Source organism: Pezoporus occidentalis, unplaced genomic scaffold (assembly GCF_034315485.1).
Source record: "Pezoporus occidentalis ecotype Australia unplaced genomic scaffold, CSIRO_AGI_Poc_V1 ctg16, whole genome shotgun sequence".
NCBI classification, from domain to species: domain Eukaryota; kingdom Metazoa; phylum Chordata; class Aves; order Psittaciformes; family Psittacidae; genus Pezoporus; species Pezoporus occidentalis.
In genome coordinates, this window is record NW_026913425.1 from 1,263,622 (window position 1) to 1,280,071 (window position 16,450).

General features: G+C 35.8%; 1 protein-coding gene across 4 annotated transcripts in view; it reads right to left on the reverse strand.

The window, feature by feature from the left end:
- Nucleotides 1-587: 587 nt before the first annotated feature.
- The window catches only part of ADAMTS6 (ADAM metallopeptidase with thrombospondin type 1 motif 6), a 150,534-nt gene continuing 134,671 nt past the window's right edge, over nt 588-16,450 (reverse strand). For all 4 annotated transcript variants that reach the window (XM_062612297.1, XM_062612294.1, XM_062612295.1 and 1 more), the window contains 4 exons: nt 15,732-15,936; nt 11,482-11,658; nt 10,085-10,241; nt 588-4,041 (listed from right to left, as the gene is read on the reverse strand). In XM_062612297.1, the coding sequence (XP_062468281.1) occupies nt 3,932-4,041; nt 10,085-10,241; nt 11,482-11,658; nt 15,732-15,936 (649 nt within the window). In that variant the 3' untranslated portion in view covers nt 588-3,931. The remainder of the gene's footprint in view (nt 4,042-10,084; nt 10,242-11,481; nt 11,659-15,731; nt 15,937-16,450) is intronic.

Here is a 16,450-nt window from a genome sequence, read left to right on the forward strand (position 1 = left end):
TGGTTGGAGAAGTGATTCAGAGTAGCCCTGCGGAGAAGGACTTGGGGGTGTTGGTCAATGAGAAACTGGATATGATGATCTTACAGTCCTTTCCAACCCTGACCATTCTATGATTCCATAATGCTATGATTTTATCTCTTAGCAACAGTGACCTAAGCACCATATCTTCTGAAATTACTTTCCTCTTTATACATAAAACCATCATGGCTTCAGATAAACTTCAGATAAAACTTTAAGAGCTCAGTGCAAGAAGGACAATTTTTTTTTATTATTGACTGGCTGTTAATGAAATCATTCCAAGAAGTACAGGAAGGATATTTTTGCTGTCATTAATTTCATTCTTGAGCTACATTACTGCTTAGGCTAAGATATTATCTAATAATGTACATGACCGTCTTCTTGACTTTTTTTTCTTATTGTTTTTCTTATATATGAGAAACATCACTGATACCAAGAAAGTATTCTAGCATAACGTATAGATGTTACTTGAAAAAAAAATCTTACATTTGTTTTGATGTATCTGATGAAGTGAACGTTAAGGATACAGAATTCTAGTAAGCAGGGAATAAACAATCATACCATGGGTATCATTCTTAAAAGCTGCAGTTTTATTTTACTAAATTATCTATGTTAAAAACAAATCTGTGCCTGGTGTGGAATTTCACTGCATCATGTGTTACAATATTTTTGTTTTCATTACAAGCAGAAGAATGCATGTAGAACAAGTGTTAACAAACATGACAATAAATTAGAATATAATTTACAAAAGCAAAAATATAATAAAGTAACAGTGTACCACATTAATACTGAGTATAAAATAATAAGCAACTAATCACAATAATACAAAGGTAATTTCAGTCTGTATTATTAAGGATATCTATGTGACATTCACTCCATTACAAAGTTCCTAATGAAATGGACTATTTTTGGGTGAATATACCTTGACGGGTTAATCTCTAGATTTTTATTTCTGTTTCGATCTTCTTCAGCTGATAGTATTGCTCAGTGGAACTACTGGCACCAGATTGATTTCTGCATGTCATATTCTATTTGATTCTAGGCTTGTTATATTTATAGCCTATACAAATAGCCCTTTTGTCACTATTTAGGAATATAACATTATTTATCTTAGTTTACATAGATTGCTACAGTGTCGCAGCAGCAGTGAACTGTGCTGTCAAAACCAATTATTTTTCTTTGAATTAGGTTTAATTTTCTGGTCTTAGTCTGAAGCGTTGCTTAGTTTGTAAATCCACATACATTCTGTGTTTTGTTCCCTTTAACAATACAATTCAATGTTGCTCTAGGGAGTTCTTTAAATTCCAACCTTAGTGCTGTTATGTTGCAGAGTAAACATCAGACTCCCTAGTGTTCTAGCACCAGTAAGAGAGCAAAATGTGTCTTTGGAAACACTCCTTACAATTTTAATGTCCTAAGTGAGGTAAAAAAAAAAAGGTTTACTTTGAATACATAGAAAACCTTTTTCTTATTAGATGAAAAGACACACTAGCTGATAAACAAAATCATGCCCTGGAGGAAACTAGACTCTGATACAAAGAAGCCTCTTGCTTAGGGAATGCTGTAGCAACCCCTTTCCCTTTCATCGTATTTTTGACCTAGCCAGGGCATGCTAGCACCAAGGTGTTTTGTTAAAAGGACATAGCAAGTCAATTCACTTAACTGAAAAGGACTGCATACTGCCCTTAATCCCTATGTGCAACTCCCAAAGACCCGGGGAGTTTTATCTACTGGTGTCAGTTTTTAACAGGAATTGTTTACATGGTGATAAGAGCAGCAGAGAAGCATATGTGAATACACACAAGCCAACTGAAAATTAATTCCCCTGGTCACAGGCATACGGAAGTAGAAATACTGCAAGAGGTAGCAGATGACAGGAATTCGATGGTCATGACATGTGGGCTGCACAAAATCCCACAGACAGATTGTCAATATGTTGGGGGGGTTCATAGTATAAGTTCTGTTAACAGTATGTATTGTTCCATGTTAATTCACATTAGGAAACTGTACAACACATTTTGCTTGTTATTGGTAAAATACGCTGGTACGCTTCAAGACCACTGTATTTTGAAATTATTTTTCACTGAAAAGATGTGGGTTTTTTTTTTGAAAGTGCTATTTGAGCTAGAATTTGTAACACATTGTTCACTTAATTTTAATTGCAGTACAACAAAGGAGGCATAGTTGGACATAAAAGCACATTCATCAAGTACCTGTTGCAAAATGCAAGTGTTCAAGTACAATATATTAAAATAAACAAGTACCTATTTTCCTTATCTCCTTGTTGAGTCTGTTACTGAAAAGTGAAGGGCAACAGAAGCACAAAACAATTAACTTTTTTACGGCAGATTCTTGAATGTGATTTGCCTAACTAGTTTGGTTTCACATTTGAAAATGGAAAGTATTTGGTGAATATTAAAAATATGGTCATATGAAATAAATGGAGTATGGCAGCAGCATAGTTAAGGCATCTAACTACTAACCTAGAGGCATGACTTTGTTCCAGTCTCATGCTGGAAGCTGCCCCTAGTTTTAAATATGGTCCAGCTTTAAATACGTACCTGCCCATTTAGGTGAAGGTAGCTAGACTTCATTCTATCCCCTTTTTTACAGTGTGCTTTACTCCTGATAGTCCAAGAGGCCTCTTGGCTCAAGCACACTTTTGACTTCTCATTTGAACAGAACCTAGATACCTCCATGAGCCATTTAATTCTTTGGTCGTAATCCTTGCCCACTCAGATGTGGTCTCCTGAACTGCACATTCACATATTCTTTCTCATAAACAAATGCCCTTCTGCTATGGTATCAAAGAAGGGAACATCTGGAATCCATTTTAACTTCCAGCTTTGCAAAGGATTGTTGCTGTTACACAGTAGGCTTTCATTTTGCTCTGGAATTCCCTAGTTTTGGAGAATCCAAAGTAACATGTAAACCAGATCTAAATGCTCACAAAGTTGTTTCTTCTTTGTGGCTGGTGTTGTAAACGGAAGTGAGCTGGAGTCCACGTCTAAGTTCTAAGTAACCTGTACGGTAGTAGTGAAGAAGCTGGTAATACAGTCTTCACCACTGTTGAGAGTCTGCCTCTTTCATGGGACTAAAATACACTCCCTTTCAGTGGAAATCCCAGCCTCACTTGTACAATCATAAGATGGCTATAAACCTGCAACACAGATTGCATTTCATAGCACACTTGTATTTCATGCACCACTGCAATAACTATTGGACCTCTTAAAACTAAGTCCCTCATGGTTGTTCTCTTTAGTGTACCTTTATATATGGCTCACAGCAGTGCTCAGGAAATACAGATTACTCCAAAGGGAATTAGGTGGAATGAAGGAAAAGTACCTTTTTTTTTTTTTTTTTTTAATTTCTGATCCTTAAATAACATTTCCAAGCTCACTTTATAATTTAAATTGTGGTGCTGTGTCGTGAGATAAAATAGTTAACATTTTTAAGCTATGACTTCACGTTTTTTTGATTCTTCTTTACTTCCATTGTAGACCAAGTCATAACAGCTACATTTTAAACAGTTTTAAATACAAATGGATTCAGTGTCATTGCTAAGTCCATAATAAAAATTAATTTAATGGTCCAAGGAGGTAAACAGACTATTTGATTTAGTCAAAGGAACACAAATGTTCCACTGTAAGCTATTCTATATGTGTTGTGTGGATCTTTCCAATTTGGCATGCCCTCCTTATACTGTGTCCAGCACTTTGGATTAATAAATCCCACTTCACAGAAGTTAAAATAATATTGAAATCCTGTCAGCTGGGGCTGACCAGTGGTTACGTTTTCCACAGGGTAATGCATTAGCAAGGACGTCAATCTTATTCCGCTGTGTGGCGGCTCTCTTCGATGGACACTCTTCCACAATGATAATAACAAGGCACATTCTTGTGCTTTCTGTGGGTCAGTGTCCTTGGCAGGTCTTGCAGCACATCTGTCTGAAGTATGCTCGACTGCAGAACTTGAACTTCAGCACCAGTGGGCAATATGCCACTTTGTTCACATCTTTGCATTCTAATAATTAAGAGCATTGAAGAGAAAAAAATCAGAAATAAAAATCAAAGTACAAAGAAAATTCAACATTTAACATGCTTCTCTATCCATCACCTTGCCCTCTTTCTAACTACTCTTTTTAGTCCAGCCTAGTGCATACAATATATTTAAAAAGTCATAAAAATATTTGTAGGGCTTCTCTCCCAGACATTTAGAAGTGTGCCCACTTTGTCTTGGAAGAGTTATCATTTATTGGGATAAATGATTACTCTATACAGTTAGGAAATGTGAGTCATTTTTCTCACAACACTTTTATAGGTTCTTTCTCAGGAGTTATTTTATCCATCCATGAAAGGTTATCCAAAATCTAACACGATTCACACTATTTGGCACCATGCCTCTGTATTTGTAAGAATCCTTGAAATAGAATGTGCACTTCAACTAACAGGGATCTAGAAAACAATGGGTGTTATGAATAAAGGCACCAGCAGAAGGAGTTCACTGACTGGACTGAATGGTGGATCATATTATAGGCTTAGTTCCACACATCCACTTAGTTCCACAGTTTCTTTTATGCAGGAGGAAAAGCCAAATTTTATGCCTGTAGCAGACATGTAAGAGCTTTCTTTCATAGTTCTCCCTATATGCTGGGCTTTGTGTCTCAGCAGCCCTTGTTGGCAGGTATCTCTCTCTGGAAGGGAGAACAAGAGCACTACCACATGGAGGAAGGATTTCTTCTCTTCCATCCCCCACAGGTTGCTTCTAAAATGACTGTGCGGGTACACTACAGGAGCACTGCTAGAATATGCTGTCGTAGAAAAAAAGTGGGAATAGCGAATGGAACACTTTGGTCCATGCCCAGTTCTTATTCTGATACAGTTCTGATACAGCTGTATCTGAGAACACATAGGTACATTCAGGTTCTAGATCTCAGATGTTGCTGCTGCAGATTTCCTTTGCATTGGAGTGAATACTGTGATACATGCCTGATAGAGGATTTGTAGTCAAAAGCATTTGCGCAGTTCCTTCCAGACTGGTATTAAAATAGGACTTTGGCAAGGAGCTTTGATTCATGTGTAGGAAGATGGAAGAGATGTATACACAGAAAAAGTAAAACACACAAGATTGAAATACAAAAATTAAGTGATGAGAAGAATGAAAATAGATTTAATTTCTCAGAAAATTATTAGTCTCACAAGAACACTGTAAGTTTTTACTCTTTTAAGGTTGTATTTTAAGGTGTATCTAGTGTGAGGTGTTGCTGCTCACGGCAGGGGAGTTGGCACTCGATGATCTTAAAGTCCTTTCCAACCCTAACCATTCTATGATTCTACAATTCTATGATTTGATACTGTCTTTCTCCTATAATCTTTCTCAAATTACAACAGCTAAAAAGAAAAAGTGAATAAAAAGGAGATGAACTAGCAGTACTTTGACTACTATCTTTTTGTTTGGTATTGATTTGGTATCTGAAGTGGAGACAAGGCCAGGATGCTGCTGCTCCAAGGCCTGGCAGAACAACAGTCTTCCACTCTCAGTTGTCTGCAAGCCAAATATGAAAGAGACAACAGACACACCAGTTAATAAAAAGTAATAGTGAAAAGAACATAAGCAGCATGTATGATCAATGAGCTACTCCTATTTGTCTTCCTTCTACATACAATCACCTAGTACATTATTTTTGATCAGGAACAGGTAATTATGGACAGTGCAGTCATGCTGCAAGCATAATGTAGTAGCAAGTTAAGTGCAGATGAGAATTTTTAGTATCCGAACCTAGGAACACATTAGCAAGGCTGAACTTCAGCATCTGTACTGAACAGGATCTCTGATAATGGCAGTATGCATGGTTTTAGCTAGATAAGTAGAGGTAATGAAATTAATAAAACTTTTATTAACATGGATATAGTGCTTTCATTGTAATTTTTTACTCCATCTACCCAATGTTTTGTGTACTACTTTTCTAAATTTTTAATTCTCAAGTTGAAATAAAGTTGGATACCAGGAGAAAAGGCATTGGGGGTAGCTGGTTTAAACAGACATGTTTCTCTATCAGCAACCACACATGGTCACTGTGTCTTACTGAGTTTCAGAAACTCTTCCCAAAAGAGGTCAAATACCTTTCAGATATATTTCAGGTCTTTGTGAAGACTGGGAATATTGGAGAGACAGATGGTGAATTATAAATGAAGTGAGGAATAAGAAGGATCCCTTGATCTTGAGTAGAAGCAAAAAGTTCACTCAACCCCAAAAATAACCCTTATACACACTGCATTCAGTTAAATACAGGTAAATGCCACTAATTGCATTTTTGGTTAAAGTTGGATTTGAAATTACTGTATTTCATATTTCTTTACATTATTATTTCTCTTGACTAAAACTGGACCCTGTTCAGGCAATGCCATCTGGATAGCAGTGAGACAATATTCTGGAAGTTGCCCACAACTTCTGTTTTAAAAATCAGTTTTGAAACAGATATGGTGGCTGATGAAGTAACCTGTTCTTCACAGGACTGTGGCTGAATGGAAGAGGTTTAGCAGAGCCTTTTTTGTTCCTAGTAACTACTGTTAATAAGTTTCAGTAAGGCACATGTATCAAACTCTCCCTTCCTGAACTTTGTGGCTTAGACAATATTATTATATTAGACAATTGTTATTAGACAATATTATGATATTAATTATCACCTTACAGTAATAAAATCACAGAATGTCACTGCGCCTTCAGCTGGACACTGCAAAGAAATATCTCACAAAACACAAGGAAAACTAAAATGACATAAAAATAGAATAGTTTTTCAGGTGAAATTTCAGATGGCCTTTAGCAGTCTAGATTCAGCAGACATATATATACTTAAGAGAATAAAATAATTCTGAATACATTTGAAATCATGTGGTACATGCTGCCTATAGTTCACGTCCAGGAAATGCAATGTTATCCTCATCAGAGGCAGCTCATCAAAACCCCATTTGCAATATTCTTAATCACCAATGAAGAGTTTAAAGAAAACAAAGACCTAGATGTAAAATGTGAGAAGATACATCAGAACTTTCATTTATTATTTCTGTATCCCCCAAATTTTGACTCTTACTTTATGTAAAAAACCTGTACTCATCCCCGGAAAGTGCCTCCATACTTCAGCAACATGATCATTGTGCAGAAGTTGTTGAAAGGGTTCTATAGGTTGCTAGCACCGGAGCTGAACACATGAAGGCAGCTGGGAGGTTTGCTGGGATTGAAATAGGAGAGGAATACCCTCAGCTAGACTCACTGCTGCTGATGCTGCTTTTGCCCCACAGTGGGGCCCAAAGCACAAGGCAATGTGAGCAGGCATCACGTGGGCAAAGTCTCCACATGAGAACAAGCATGCTCTGCTCCACACGTGCACTCTTAAGGTGTAGAACCCTCTCTCTGAGAAACCTGGCTCATTCACTTAAACCCAAACACTGATACACACTTCACATCCCACTGCACCTGGAAAGAGACAGAAGCAAGCGTACAGGCACAATATGCCCTTCTCACAAATACATTCACAAGGGAATACCAGAACACAAGTATTTCTTTCTCAGAAAGTATTACCTTTCCAAAAATAGTTGTGTTCTTTTAGGATTAGTTAGTTCTTGAAATCTGACAAGCTTTTTATCATCTATGGTATGCTTAAAAAGACAGGCCTCTGTTTAAAAGCCAACACTTTACTAACACATGAGATGCCAGCTCCTCTTGCATCTAATAAGATTTTAAGGCAGAAAATGTGCAATATATACACATTATTCTGCAAATCATCAGTCTGAGCTTCTTGTATTCAGTATTTAATAGCAGCTCTGAAATACGTATAAATTAGAGTACATATTTCAGAAATACCTGCAGAAGTATTGACAAAATACCCTGAAATAAAAATTTTTGTCTAATTTTGGAATAGTATTGCATGAACTGCAGCAAGATTCTTCTGAAAGGATGTAGGTATTTTAAATTCTTAAATGAACTTTGAGATTGCATTTACCTTTGAGCTGAGTCATTTAATCGCTTACAAGTAATTATGGGTTTCCAGTAAATACCTTCTATGTGGGACACAGGCAAAAATGGGACACTAATGTCAACATGTTGGGAACTGTTTCTATCGGAAGAGATTGTGCTCCTTTTCTCCTCAATTCTTTCTAACGACACCAAGGAGGCTGCACAGCTGTCAGTAAGGCGCTGGCTCAGCCTAACCCACTTGGAGTGCAGGCCAAAGAGCTGACAGAATACTATCAAGTGATTTTCAACATTTTCTATTTGTGGATCCCAAAAATTTTCCAGTGAAAGTATAAGTTCCTGGAAAACACTATTACCAAACGGATTACTCTTCATAAATACTCTGCATGGTTATACCATAAGGAAGTCCATGGCCACCAAGTGTACATAGATGACACACAGAAACTCCCTGATAGTATTCATTTATAGGAGATTAGCATATTTTTCTGATAATATTGAAGAATTACTAACGTAATGTGAATATAAAAAGCCAACATGACCATGTCATCTTGAAACTAAGAGGAACCTGGGACTAAATCATGCCTACTTTATTACCATCCCCACTTTTGGAGAAGTCAACATCTGTGTTTGCAAATAAAATATCATTTAGCCTTTAAGCTTTAAAGGGCAGAATGTTTGCCAGATTCATAATCTTCACGTAAAGATACTTAAGAGCACTAAACATAAAAAATAAGAATTAAAATAACCAATAATAACCAAGGAAATTTCTATTATTAAGATGTTTTTCAAATGACAACATGGGATTATAAGCCTCTATTAAAAATTAAAATTTCCAAGCCATAAATTATGGTGCTTGTACACTGAATCATTAGTGTACTTCTGGGATGATTTTAGTATGCTCCCAGTTTATCACAGACATCTCCATTTGATAGTTTTATCACAACTCTGAATCTCTGGTGTGGACCTGAATGGATACAGTAGATACTGAAGGAACATCAAATCCAGGTACACTGCAGCACAAATTAGCCTTCTGTTTTTTTGTTTGGTTTTTTTTTTAATTTTATTTAAAAACACAGTATTTGTTCACTATAAACAGGCTACTGAACTCCAGTGTAGTTTGGGGCACCTGTGTAAAAGACACTCCCATTATATACTGTGCAGATATTTGTTATGTTAAAAGGTGCACTGTTAGTGACCTTGCGGTCAAGTACTCACAATTCAGAAAATAACTATTCCAAAAGAACTGCTGTGCAATCTTTCTTGTGTTTTGGACATGTGTGTTTGGTTAATTTTTTCTTTCTTTTCCTCTTCCACACAAAATCAAATGTACCCATCTGGTGAGAAACTATTCTAAATTTTCACAATCAACGAGGAAACTTTTTTGTTTTTACTGCCTACCACTCCAATTCTACTTTGAAGACAGCATTTCCTAATAGGTTGGCTTTGACAATTTATGATATGGAGCATTTCATAAACATTAGTAAGCTTATATTGACATTATTATTTAATATATCCTCTAGCAAAAAATATGTTATGATTACGCTAACTAATAGTCTAACTGATTAGACTATTATGTAAAAATTTTATTTCAAATGGGCATTATAAATCCAAGAAATTAAAAGTTAATTAGAAGAAGCTGATTAATAAATCGAAGTAGATTCACAAAAACAGGCCTGTAGCACTGTGTGGCATGAAGTCTGTGGTCCCAGACTTCCAGTGAACTTGTAATCAATTATTTTTGCCACTACATTGTTATGTTAACCACTGATGGAAATGGTAGAAGGTCAGTGGATGAGAATTATATCATGCTGCCCCTACTATAATTGACTTTTCTATTGAACCACTAAAGAGACTGGAAAATAATGACACAAAACAATAGTATTTTGTCCATGACCTAGGCTATATATTTTTAAGGGTGATTTTCTAAACAAAGAACCTGTATTTAGGTTTTTATTGACTTCACCTTTGAACTACAATGATTAATTAGAAAATAATTGTAAAAAAGTTGACAGTCTCAGAGATGATGTCATGTAGACTTTTACCAATAAATTAATGCAATAATACTGGCCATATCACTTTAAGATGGCAAACTTACCTTCTGTATTGGTAATGGGAGAACTGTCACATTTACTTTCACACTGCTGCATGGATGGAGGTCTAAGTGTTTCTGAACACTCGCTGGATGCTTGTCCGGTGTATGAGAGGCACTGTACTGTTCTCATCTGTTGCCCAAGACCACACTGTGCAGAACACTAGAGATAAGGAAGATAGAAGGTAGAAAAGCTCTGGATCCAATTTTTAAATATAAAACAAGGTAACAGGAAAGCAGTCAGGAGCAATACACATGAACAAATTTTAAGGACAACAGGCATCGGAAGATAACTGGTTAATAGAGAAAATATTTTTATAAAATAGTTTAGCACTTATCTTTCAAAGAAAACAAACCACAGTGTAATGCTGGCTCCCTGCATAGTTCAGATTGGGGGTGTAAGAATATAATTTACACTATTTCATGTACCACGTCTGAGTGTAAATTCTTGTTTTTCAAGACAGAAATAATGACCTTAGAAATACAGAATAAAAAACTGTATTAATCTCTCAGATTCTAGAGAATTTGAATCTGCCAGAGTACCTTTTTTAAGGAAATAATCTTTCAAAAAAAAAAAAATCCCCAACTTCACTGTTTCAAAACACTTTTTAATTTCCAAAAATAAACCGTGATTTTAGTTCAACATCAATGTAAGATAAATGTGCATCTGAACAACTTCCATCAAAGAAAAGATTAGGCTGTAATACCACAAATGATTGTGCCCTGGTAGGTTAAACTAAAATGGTTTATTTTCATGAGTGGCAGATTACTCTGCAAACTTAAAAACTGAAACATCCATTTATTATTTTAAAAACAGGCCGTTGATCTTAACTGAGATCCAGAACAAAAAGAATGAAGAAAACTCAGCATATTTAAAACACTGCATAATGGCAGCACTATTCAGCCTGTCCTGTAACAGTTTACCTAGCCCTGTCTGGTAATTCAGTGTATTTTACATAAATTTATATAAATCTCAAAGGGGTTTTGGCATATATATATATATAAAAATATTACTAAAGTAAGAATTGGCTTTGTAGCTCCATTATGTTTCTCAAGGAATTTAAACATGTTTTAAACATACTAGACCTTGTAATGTTGTTGTATCCCAAAACGCCCTTCCAAAAAACCCGTAACAGGGCACTTTTTTCCAAAATGCATACAGAAGCTCATCCAGTAGAAACTAGACTGCTGTCAGCAAACCCTTTCTAGCGCAGCAGACACTATGATTCAGAATTACATTTCAACCTGAGACAAATAGGGAAGAAGCTTTTGTTTCAGTCATAGGAACCCTCTCTTACCTATTTCCAGCCACGTCTTATTCTTGGAAGGATACCCTTATCTTTCCATATCCTTCCGAGGTGTAAGAGAGTAACAGCAATAAATACCTGTATGAACTATCTCACCTGTCCCCAGTCTCCAGTAACCCAGCGAGGAGGAGGACATCGGCCTAAACTACAGCGTATGCGGACTGGTGGCTTGCTTTCTTCTTGGCACTGTGCAGCTGGAAAAGTTTTCAGAAGATCGCTGCTTTTGCACAGAACAATTCGGTGTCTAAATCCCGGGCCACACTTTGGTGTGCACTGAAAAAGTATTGATGTAAGTAATGAAAACCTCAGTGCAAAGCCAGTAAAATGTGTCAGAAACGTTATTATGGAATTCAGGAGACTATATTTATGGTCTTATTACCACACAATTTTACCAAGATAAAACTGATAATTTTTTAAATGCTTAGAAACAAAACCAAGCTGACTGATGATTGCTGTATCAAGTTTTTGTAAGTTTTAATTTAATAAAAGTAGATTTGCTGCTTATATTTAGGACATGGTGTTACTATTTACTTTTATATATAACAGCTTTTAGGTTAGGTTTAAGAAAAGCCCTTTGCTGAAAAGCAGAATCGTCTGCCACATGTACATTACCGTAAAACAAACTTGAGTGGGCATTTCAGAGATGAGAAGTAGAACTCTCTGTTCTTAATATGACCTTAGTACAGTCTTTCTCCACCTCACATACAGACTGCTGAGCTACAATAAACACATTTTTCCTGAACCAACAAGTGGAAGATAAATGCTTTACCGGACTCCATAGAAACCAGACTATTCAGATAGAAATATTGTACCCTTTCTCCCACAATGCATGCTTTTCTCTTGTTTCTTTTTAAATATAAATTGTTTTCACACAGTTCTTCTTTTTCCTCTTTTTATCACCCCTCTGCTCATTTTAACAGCAAGTAGCTAGTAAAACAGTAATTTGAAAAGAAGCTGGTCCAATGACCTCTACTTTTCCTTCTCTTTCTTTGCATTGGTTTCCCTCCCTTTCTCCTTCCTTTTTGCTACTGACAATTAACTGTCAGTTAATTAGTCTAACTGCAGAATGGGCAAGAGACAAGCGCTAACAAAATTAAAACTCAAGACCTTCTTCAAATGAGTCCCTCTAACAGCTGACCAGGAGATTTTGCAAGTACAGTTTTAGAATTTAATATTCGCATATTAACCTTTATCCCACAAGTATATCTGCAGTATTTGGATTAGAATCAGTTTCTGATAGCATAAACCTTACATACAAATTACACTAAACCTGTCAACAGTGGAACTCCCTTTCATATGAAAGCAGCTGTAAAGACAAAATATTTTCTGGGAAATAATACTACGTGGAACTGAAGCAATATGTGATCACATACCAAAGGCTTTCTGTATATCCAGGATAGGTCAGCATAAAGCCCCTAGGATTCATTTAAAAAAAAAAAAAAAGACTGCAGCAATCCAAAGTACTGTCATATGCTTAATTCAAAATCATCTCTTCCTAGCTTAAAGAAATTTTAAAGCAGTTCCACAGTGCTATGTATCAACATTCCCCATACACACATACATAAAGGTGTCTGTATATATATATATATATATATATATGTGTATGACCTTCGACACTTGATTTTTCAAACATGACCTTTGAGAAAAATCTCTCAGCGGGAGCCACCTAAACTAGTCAATACAGAATGAAGTGGTTTAGATTTATGATCTTAAACCAGACTGCAAAGTCCATTTTTGGACTTCATAATCCAGAACTACAAAATGGGCATACAATCAATGCCTGTTTTAAAAATCTAACCTTTCTTTTCCTAACCTATTCTATCCTTTCTTATCAAGGTACTGCCTACTTACCTACAGTAGTTCAGTGTTAATTCTGATACATAGCTAGGTTCAATCAGCCTTATACTGAAGGGGCTTTAACCCCAAATCCTGTGCATCCTAAGTACCTGCCTACTAGAAAACCAGGAGAAGGAGAGAAGTAGGAGAAGAAAGATTTCTGTCTCTCTGGCTAAACTTCAAAAAGAGTATTAATGCTAAATGGAGATCAAAAAAGAATGAGAATGAATATGTGAGGTCTTCATCATCATGATCATGCTTGTCAGTTATGATCTAAATTCCATGGAATGTTGCGTGCATTTTCTCCCACAAATATTTCACATAAAATGCATGACTTTTAAGCAGGAACTAGAAGCAAGATCTCCTTCCTAGCTGAGTGCTTAAAAATCACTTGCACTCAATCTCTTCCTCTCAGTGACTGAGCATTCTGTCAAAAACAAACAGAAAAGAGACAAGGCTGAAAGGATCTTGTAAAAAATGTAAAAATCCAGTGTATTTATGCTCTTTTGTAACCTCTAGATTGCATTAGCAAATAAGCAAAAGCTTGAGCATCAAAATTTGAGTTTAGGTAATTCCATTTTCTAGTCCTGCTTGAAGACATGTTCTTTCATCTAAGCTGCCATCAGAAAAAAAATTCTTTCTGCTACCAGTTCTGTGGAAGAATACACCACCACTTAACAAATAAAAACCACTTTTTTTTGAGTCACAGTCAAAATTCCATCAAATAAGATTAACTACACTGGTCCCCAGAAATGAAAGCAATGTAAGGAAATAGTTTGCCTACAATAACACTGAATCACCCAAACCAAAAAGCATCAGTAGAATTTAACAAAAAAATCTGTCTCCAAAGCAAATTCAGGACAAAATACCCAAACAAAACCAGGAAAAGGTGTCTTCCATTATTAAGTAATTCTAGAATTTCTGACTTGGTGGAAGTCATGACTAATGGTAATATGAATGCAAAGTAAATATGCTTGTCTGATAATGCTCTTCTCAAGAAATCCTTAGGGCTTTTTTGCTGGTTTAGTATATTATCTGGATAAGTATAAAAGAAGTAATTTAGAGTGGGCAAAATAATTCAAAGCTCAACTACTGCTAGGAGTGCGTAACTTGATGGCAAAACTGATTTAACCTGAGCATGATTACATTATACTGTTAGTTTTAATTACTATTTTTAGTTTCAATTGCTATTTTATAAAAGCAGTTTACACTATCCGGAGGACTTTATTTAATGTTTACAAAATGTTTTTTTAATTCTCACCAAAAAGACACAGAATTTCTTGTTAATTATGACTGAGGACTAAAAAAATATGTGTGCTCAACGAGTATATTAGAATAGAAAAGATTTGCATAATTAATTTGTATCACATATTCCATGTTTTGAGTATGAAAAAACTTTAGTATTTGCATTCAGGAGAAAAGTAGCAAGATTTGCCACTGGTTTCAGTGGAAGCAGCATTCAACTCTTCACTTTTTGAGTTCATTCTTGTTTTCATTTTCATGCTTCTATTAGAAAATTTTAAAAAAATGAATATATATATGAAAATATATATTAAAATGTTTATATGTATATTACTATAGGGATTTTAATACATTATATTTCTGGAAGCTCTGAACAGAAAAAAAAAAAAAAAGCTATTTTTCTCATTATATTAAAACTGTATCTCATCAGTCAAGTCAGGTTGCCAAGCTACACCTGGCAAATTTCATTCCAGAACAAAGCTGCTGCTTTTCCATAATCCTGATTAAATACCATGACAAGCAGAAGCTTAGTCAAAGCTGAACCTTTAGATTAGAATGATTTTGCTCAAAATCACAATTCCTGCTGTACAAAAGGCCGATATGAAGGCCTTAAGAAATTGTTCAAGCTTCTTATGAGGGTAGCAGTGCCAATAGCTTTGATGATGTATTAGTGAGCAATTAGTCTTGAGGAGGTAGTATATAGACAGCATACTTCTATGGCTCTGTAACTTGCCATATGGGTACTATTTGATAGTACTGAGATGATGCCTAGATATTCCAATAAAAAATAAAGAAATAAAGTACTGTGATAATGGATGCAAAGTGCTTACGAACTATCAATGCTACAGAAGTAGTATGGTAAGAGTCTTCAACTGAACATCCCCTCCCACTCATCCATTCTTTCCTTCTCACTCCTTTCTGTTTTAAGTTAGATCCATTTTGAAAGGGATGGAATACACTGTACTTTTTCAGGTAGGGACAAGGACAATTTAATGTCTTTTCTGCCTTGATTTTGGTGCCCTACTTCTTGTGTGAAATGCTAACTAACAATGGGGTAAAAAATATTGTTCTCATGTAGAACAACAAAAGAACTGACAATAGAGAAGAAAAAAAAAAGAAGAAAATGCTCAAATACTAAATCTATGAGGTTCTGAATTCCTTATTAATCCTTTACTTAGCACAAAGTGACAGAAAATGTACTAATGTTCAGCAGCCAGAGCTCTTGTCTCTGCTATTACCAATGAGCTGAAACAGCAAAATGTCCTTACTTCTGACCAGTCCAAAGCAACCCACTGTGGGGGACAGGACTGATTATTACAGGGTTCTTTTTCAATAGGCCGGTGTGTTAAACAGTTGGTATTGTCCAGCGTCTCCTCCTCAGAAGGTCCAATCTTTCTGATACAGAGAACTGTTCGTGAACGCATTCCTCCATCACAGGTCTTACTGCATTCTGACCAATCCCCTATAAACCATCTGGATAGAAAAAGTTAGGAGATTCAGTTAATGCATTTCAGAAACAGAGTAGATAACTGCACAAACCCAGAATCCAGTCTAAATTACTAAATCTACATCATTGTTAACAACACATGCATTCATAGTGAAATAAAGTAGAAGTTAAGAGTCTTTTTACTGCAACCAAATATTCCAATAATAATACTATGTTATATTTTTCTAGAGCAGCAATTTCCAGCCTAGGCTACAGTAGTTAGAAAGGAGTGTTGAGGCTGACAAAACTGCAGCTATTTAAGTGGATTTGTACTGGAGTTGCCTGAAGTTATTTCTCTGGAAAGGGTTTGTAACTGGAAATACCTGGGAACCACTACTGTAGGTTACAGCACAAGCTAAAAGCCAAGATGGCTGCCTCCCTGGTAGAAGTCAGGAGTTGTACATTTTATTTAGATCACTTTGTATTGCCATAGAGATTACAGCAGCTGTTAACCTGTCTGTAATTATTTATTTTTTTTTTCTACAGATGAATGGTTAATGT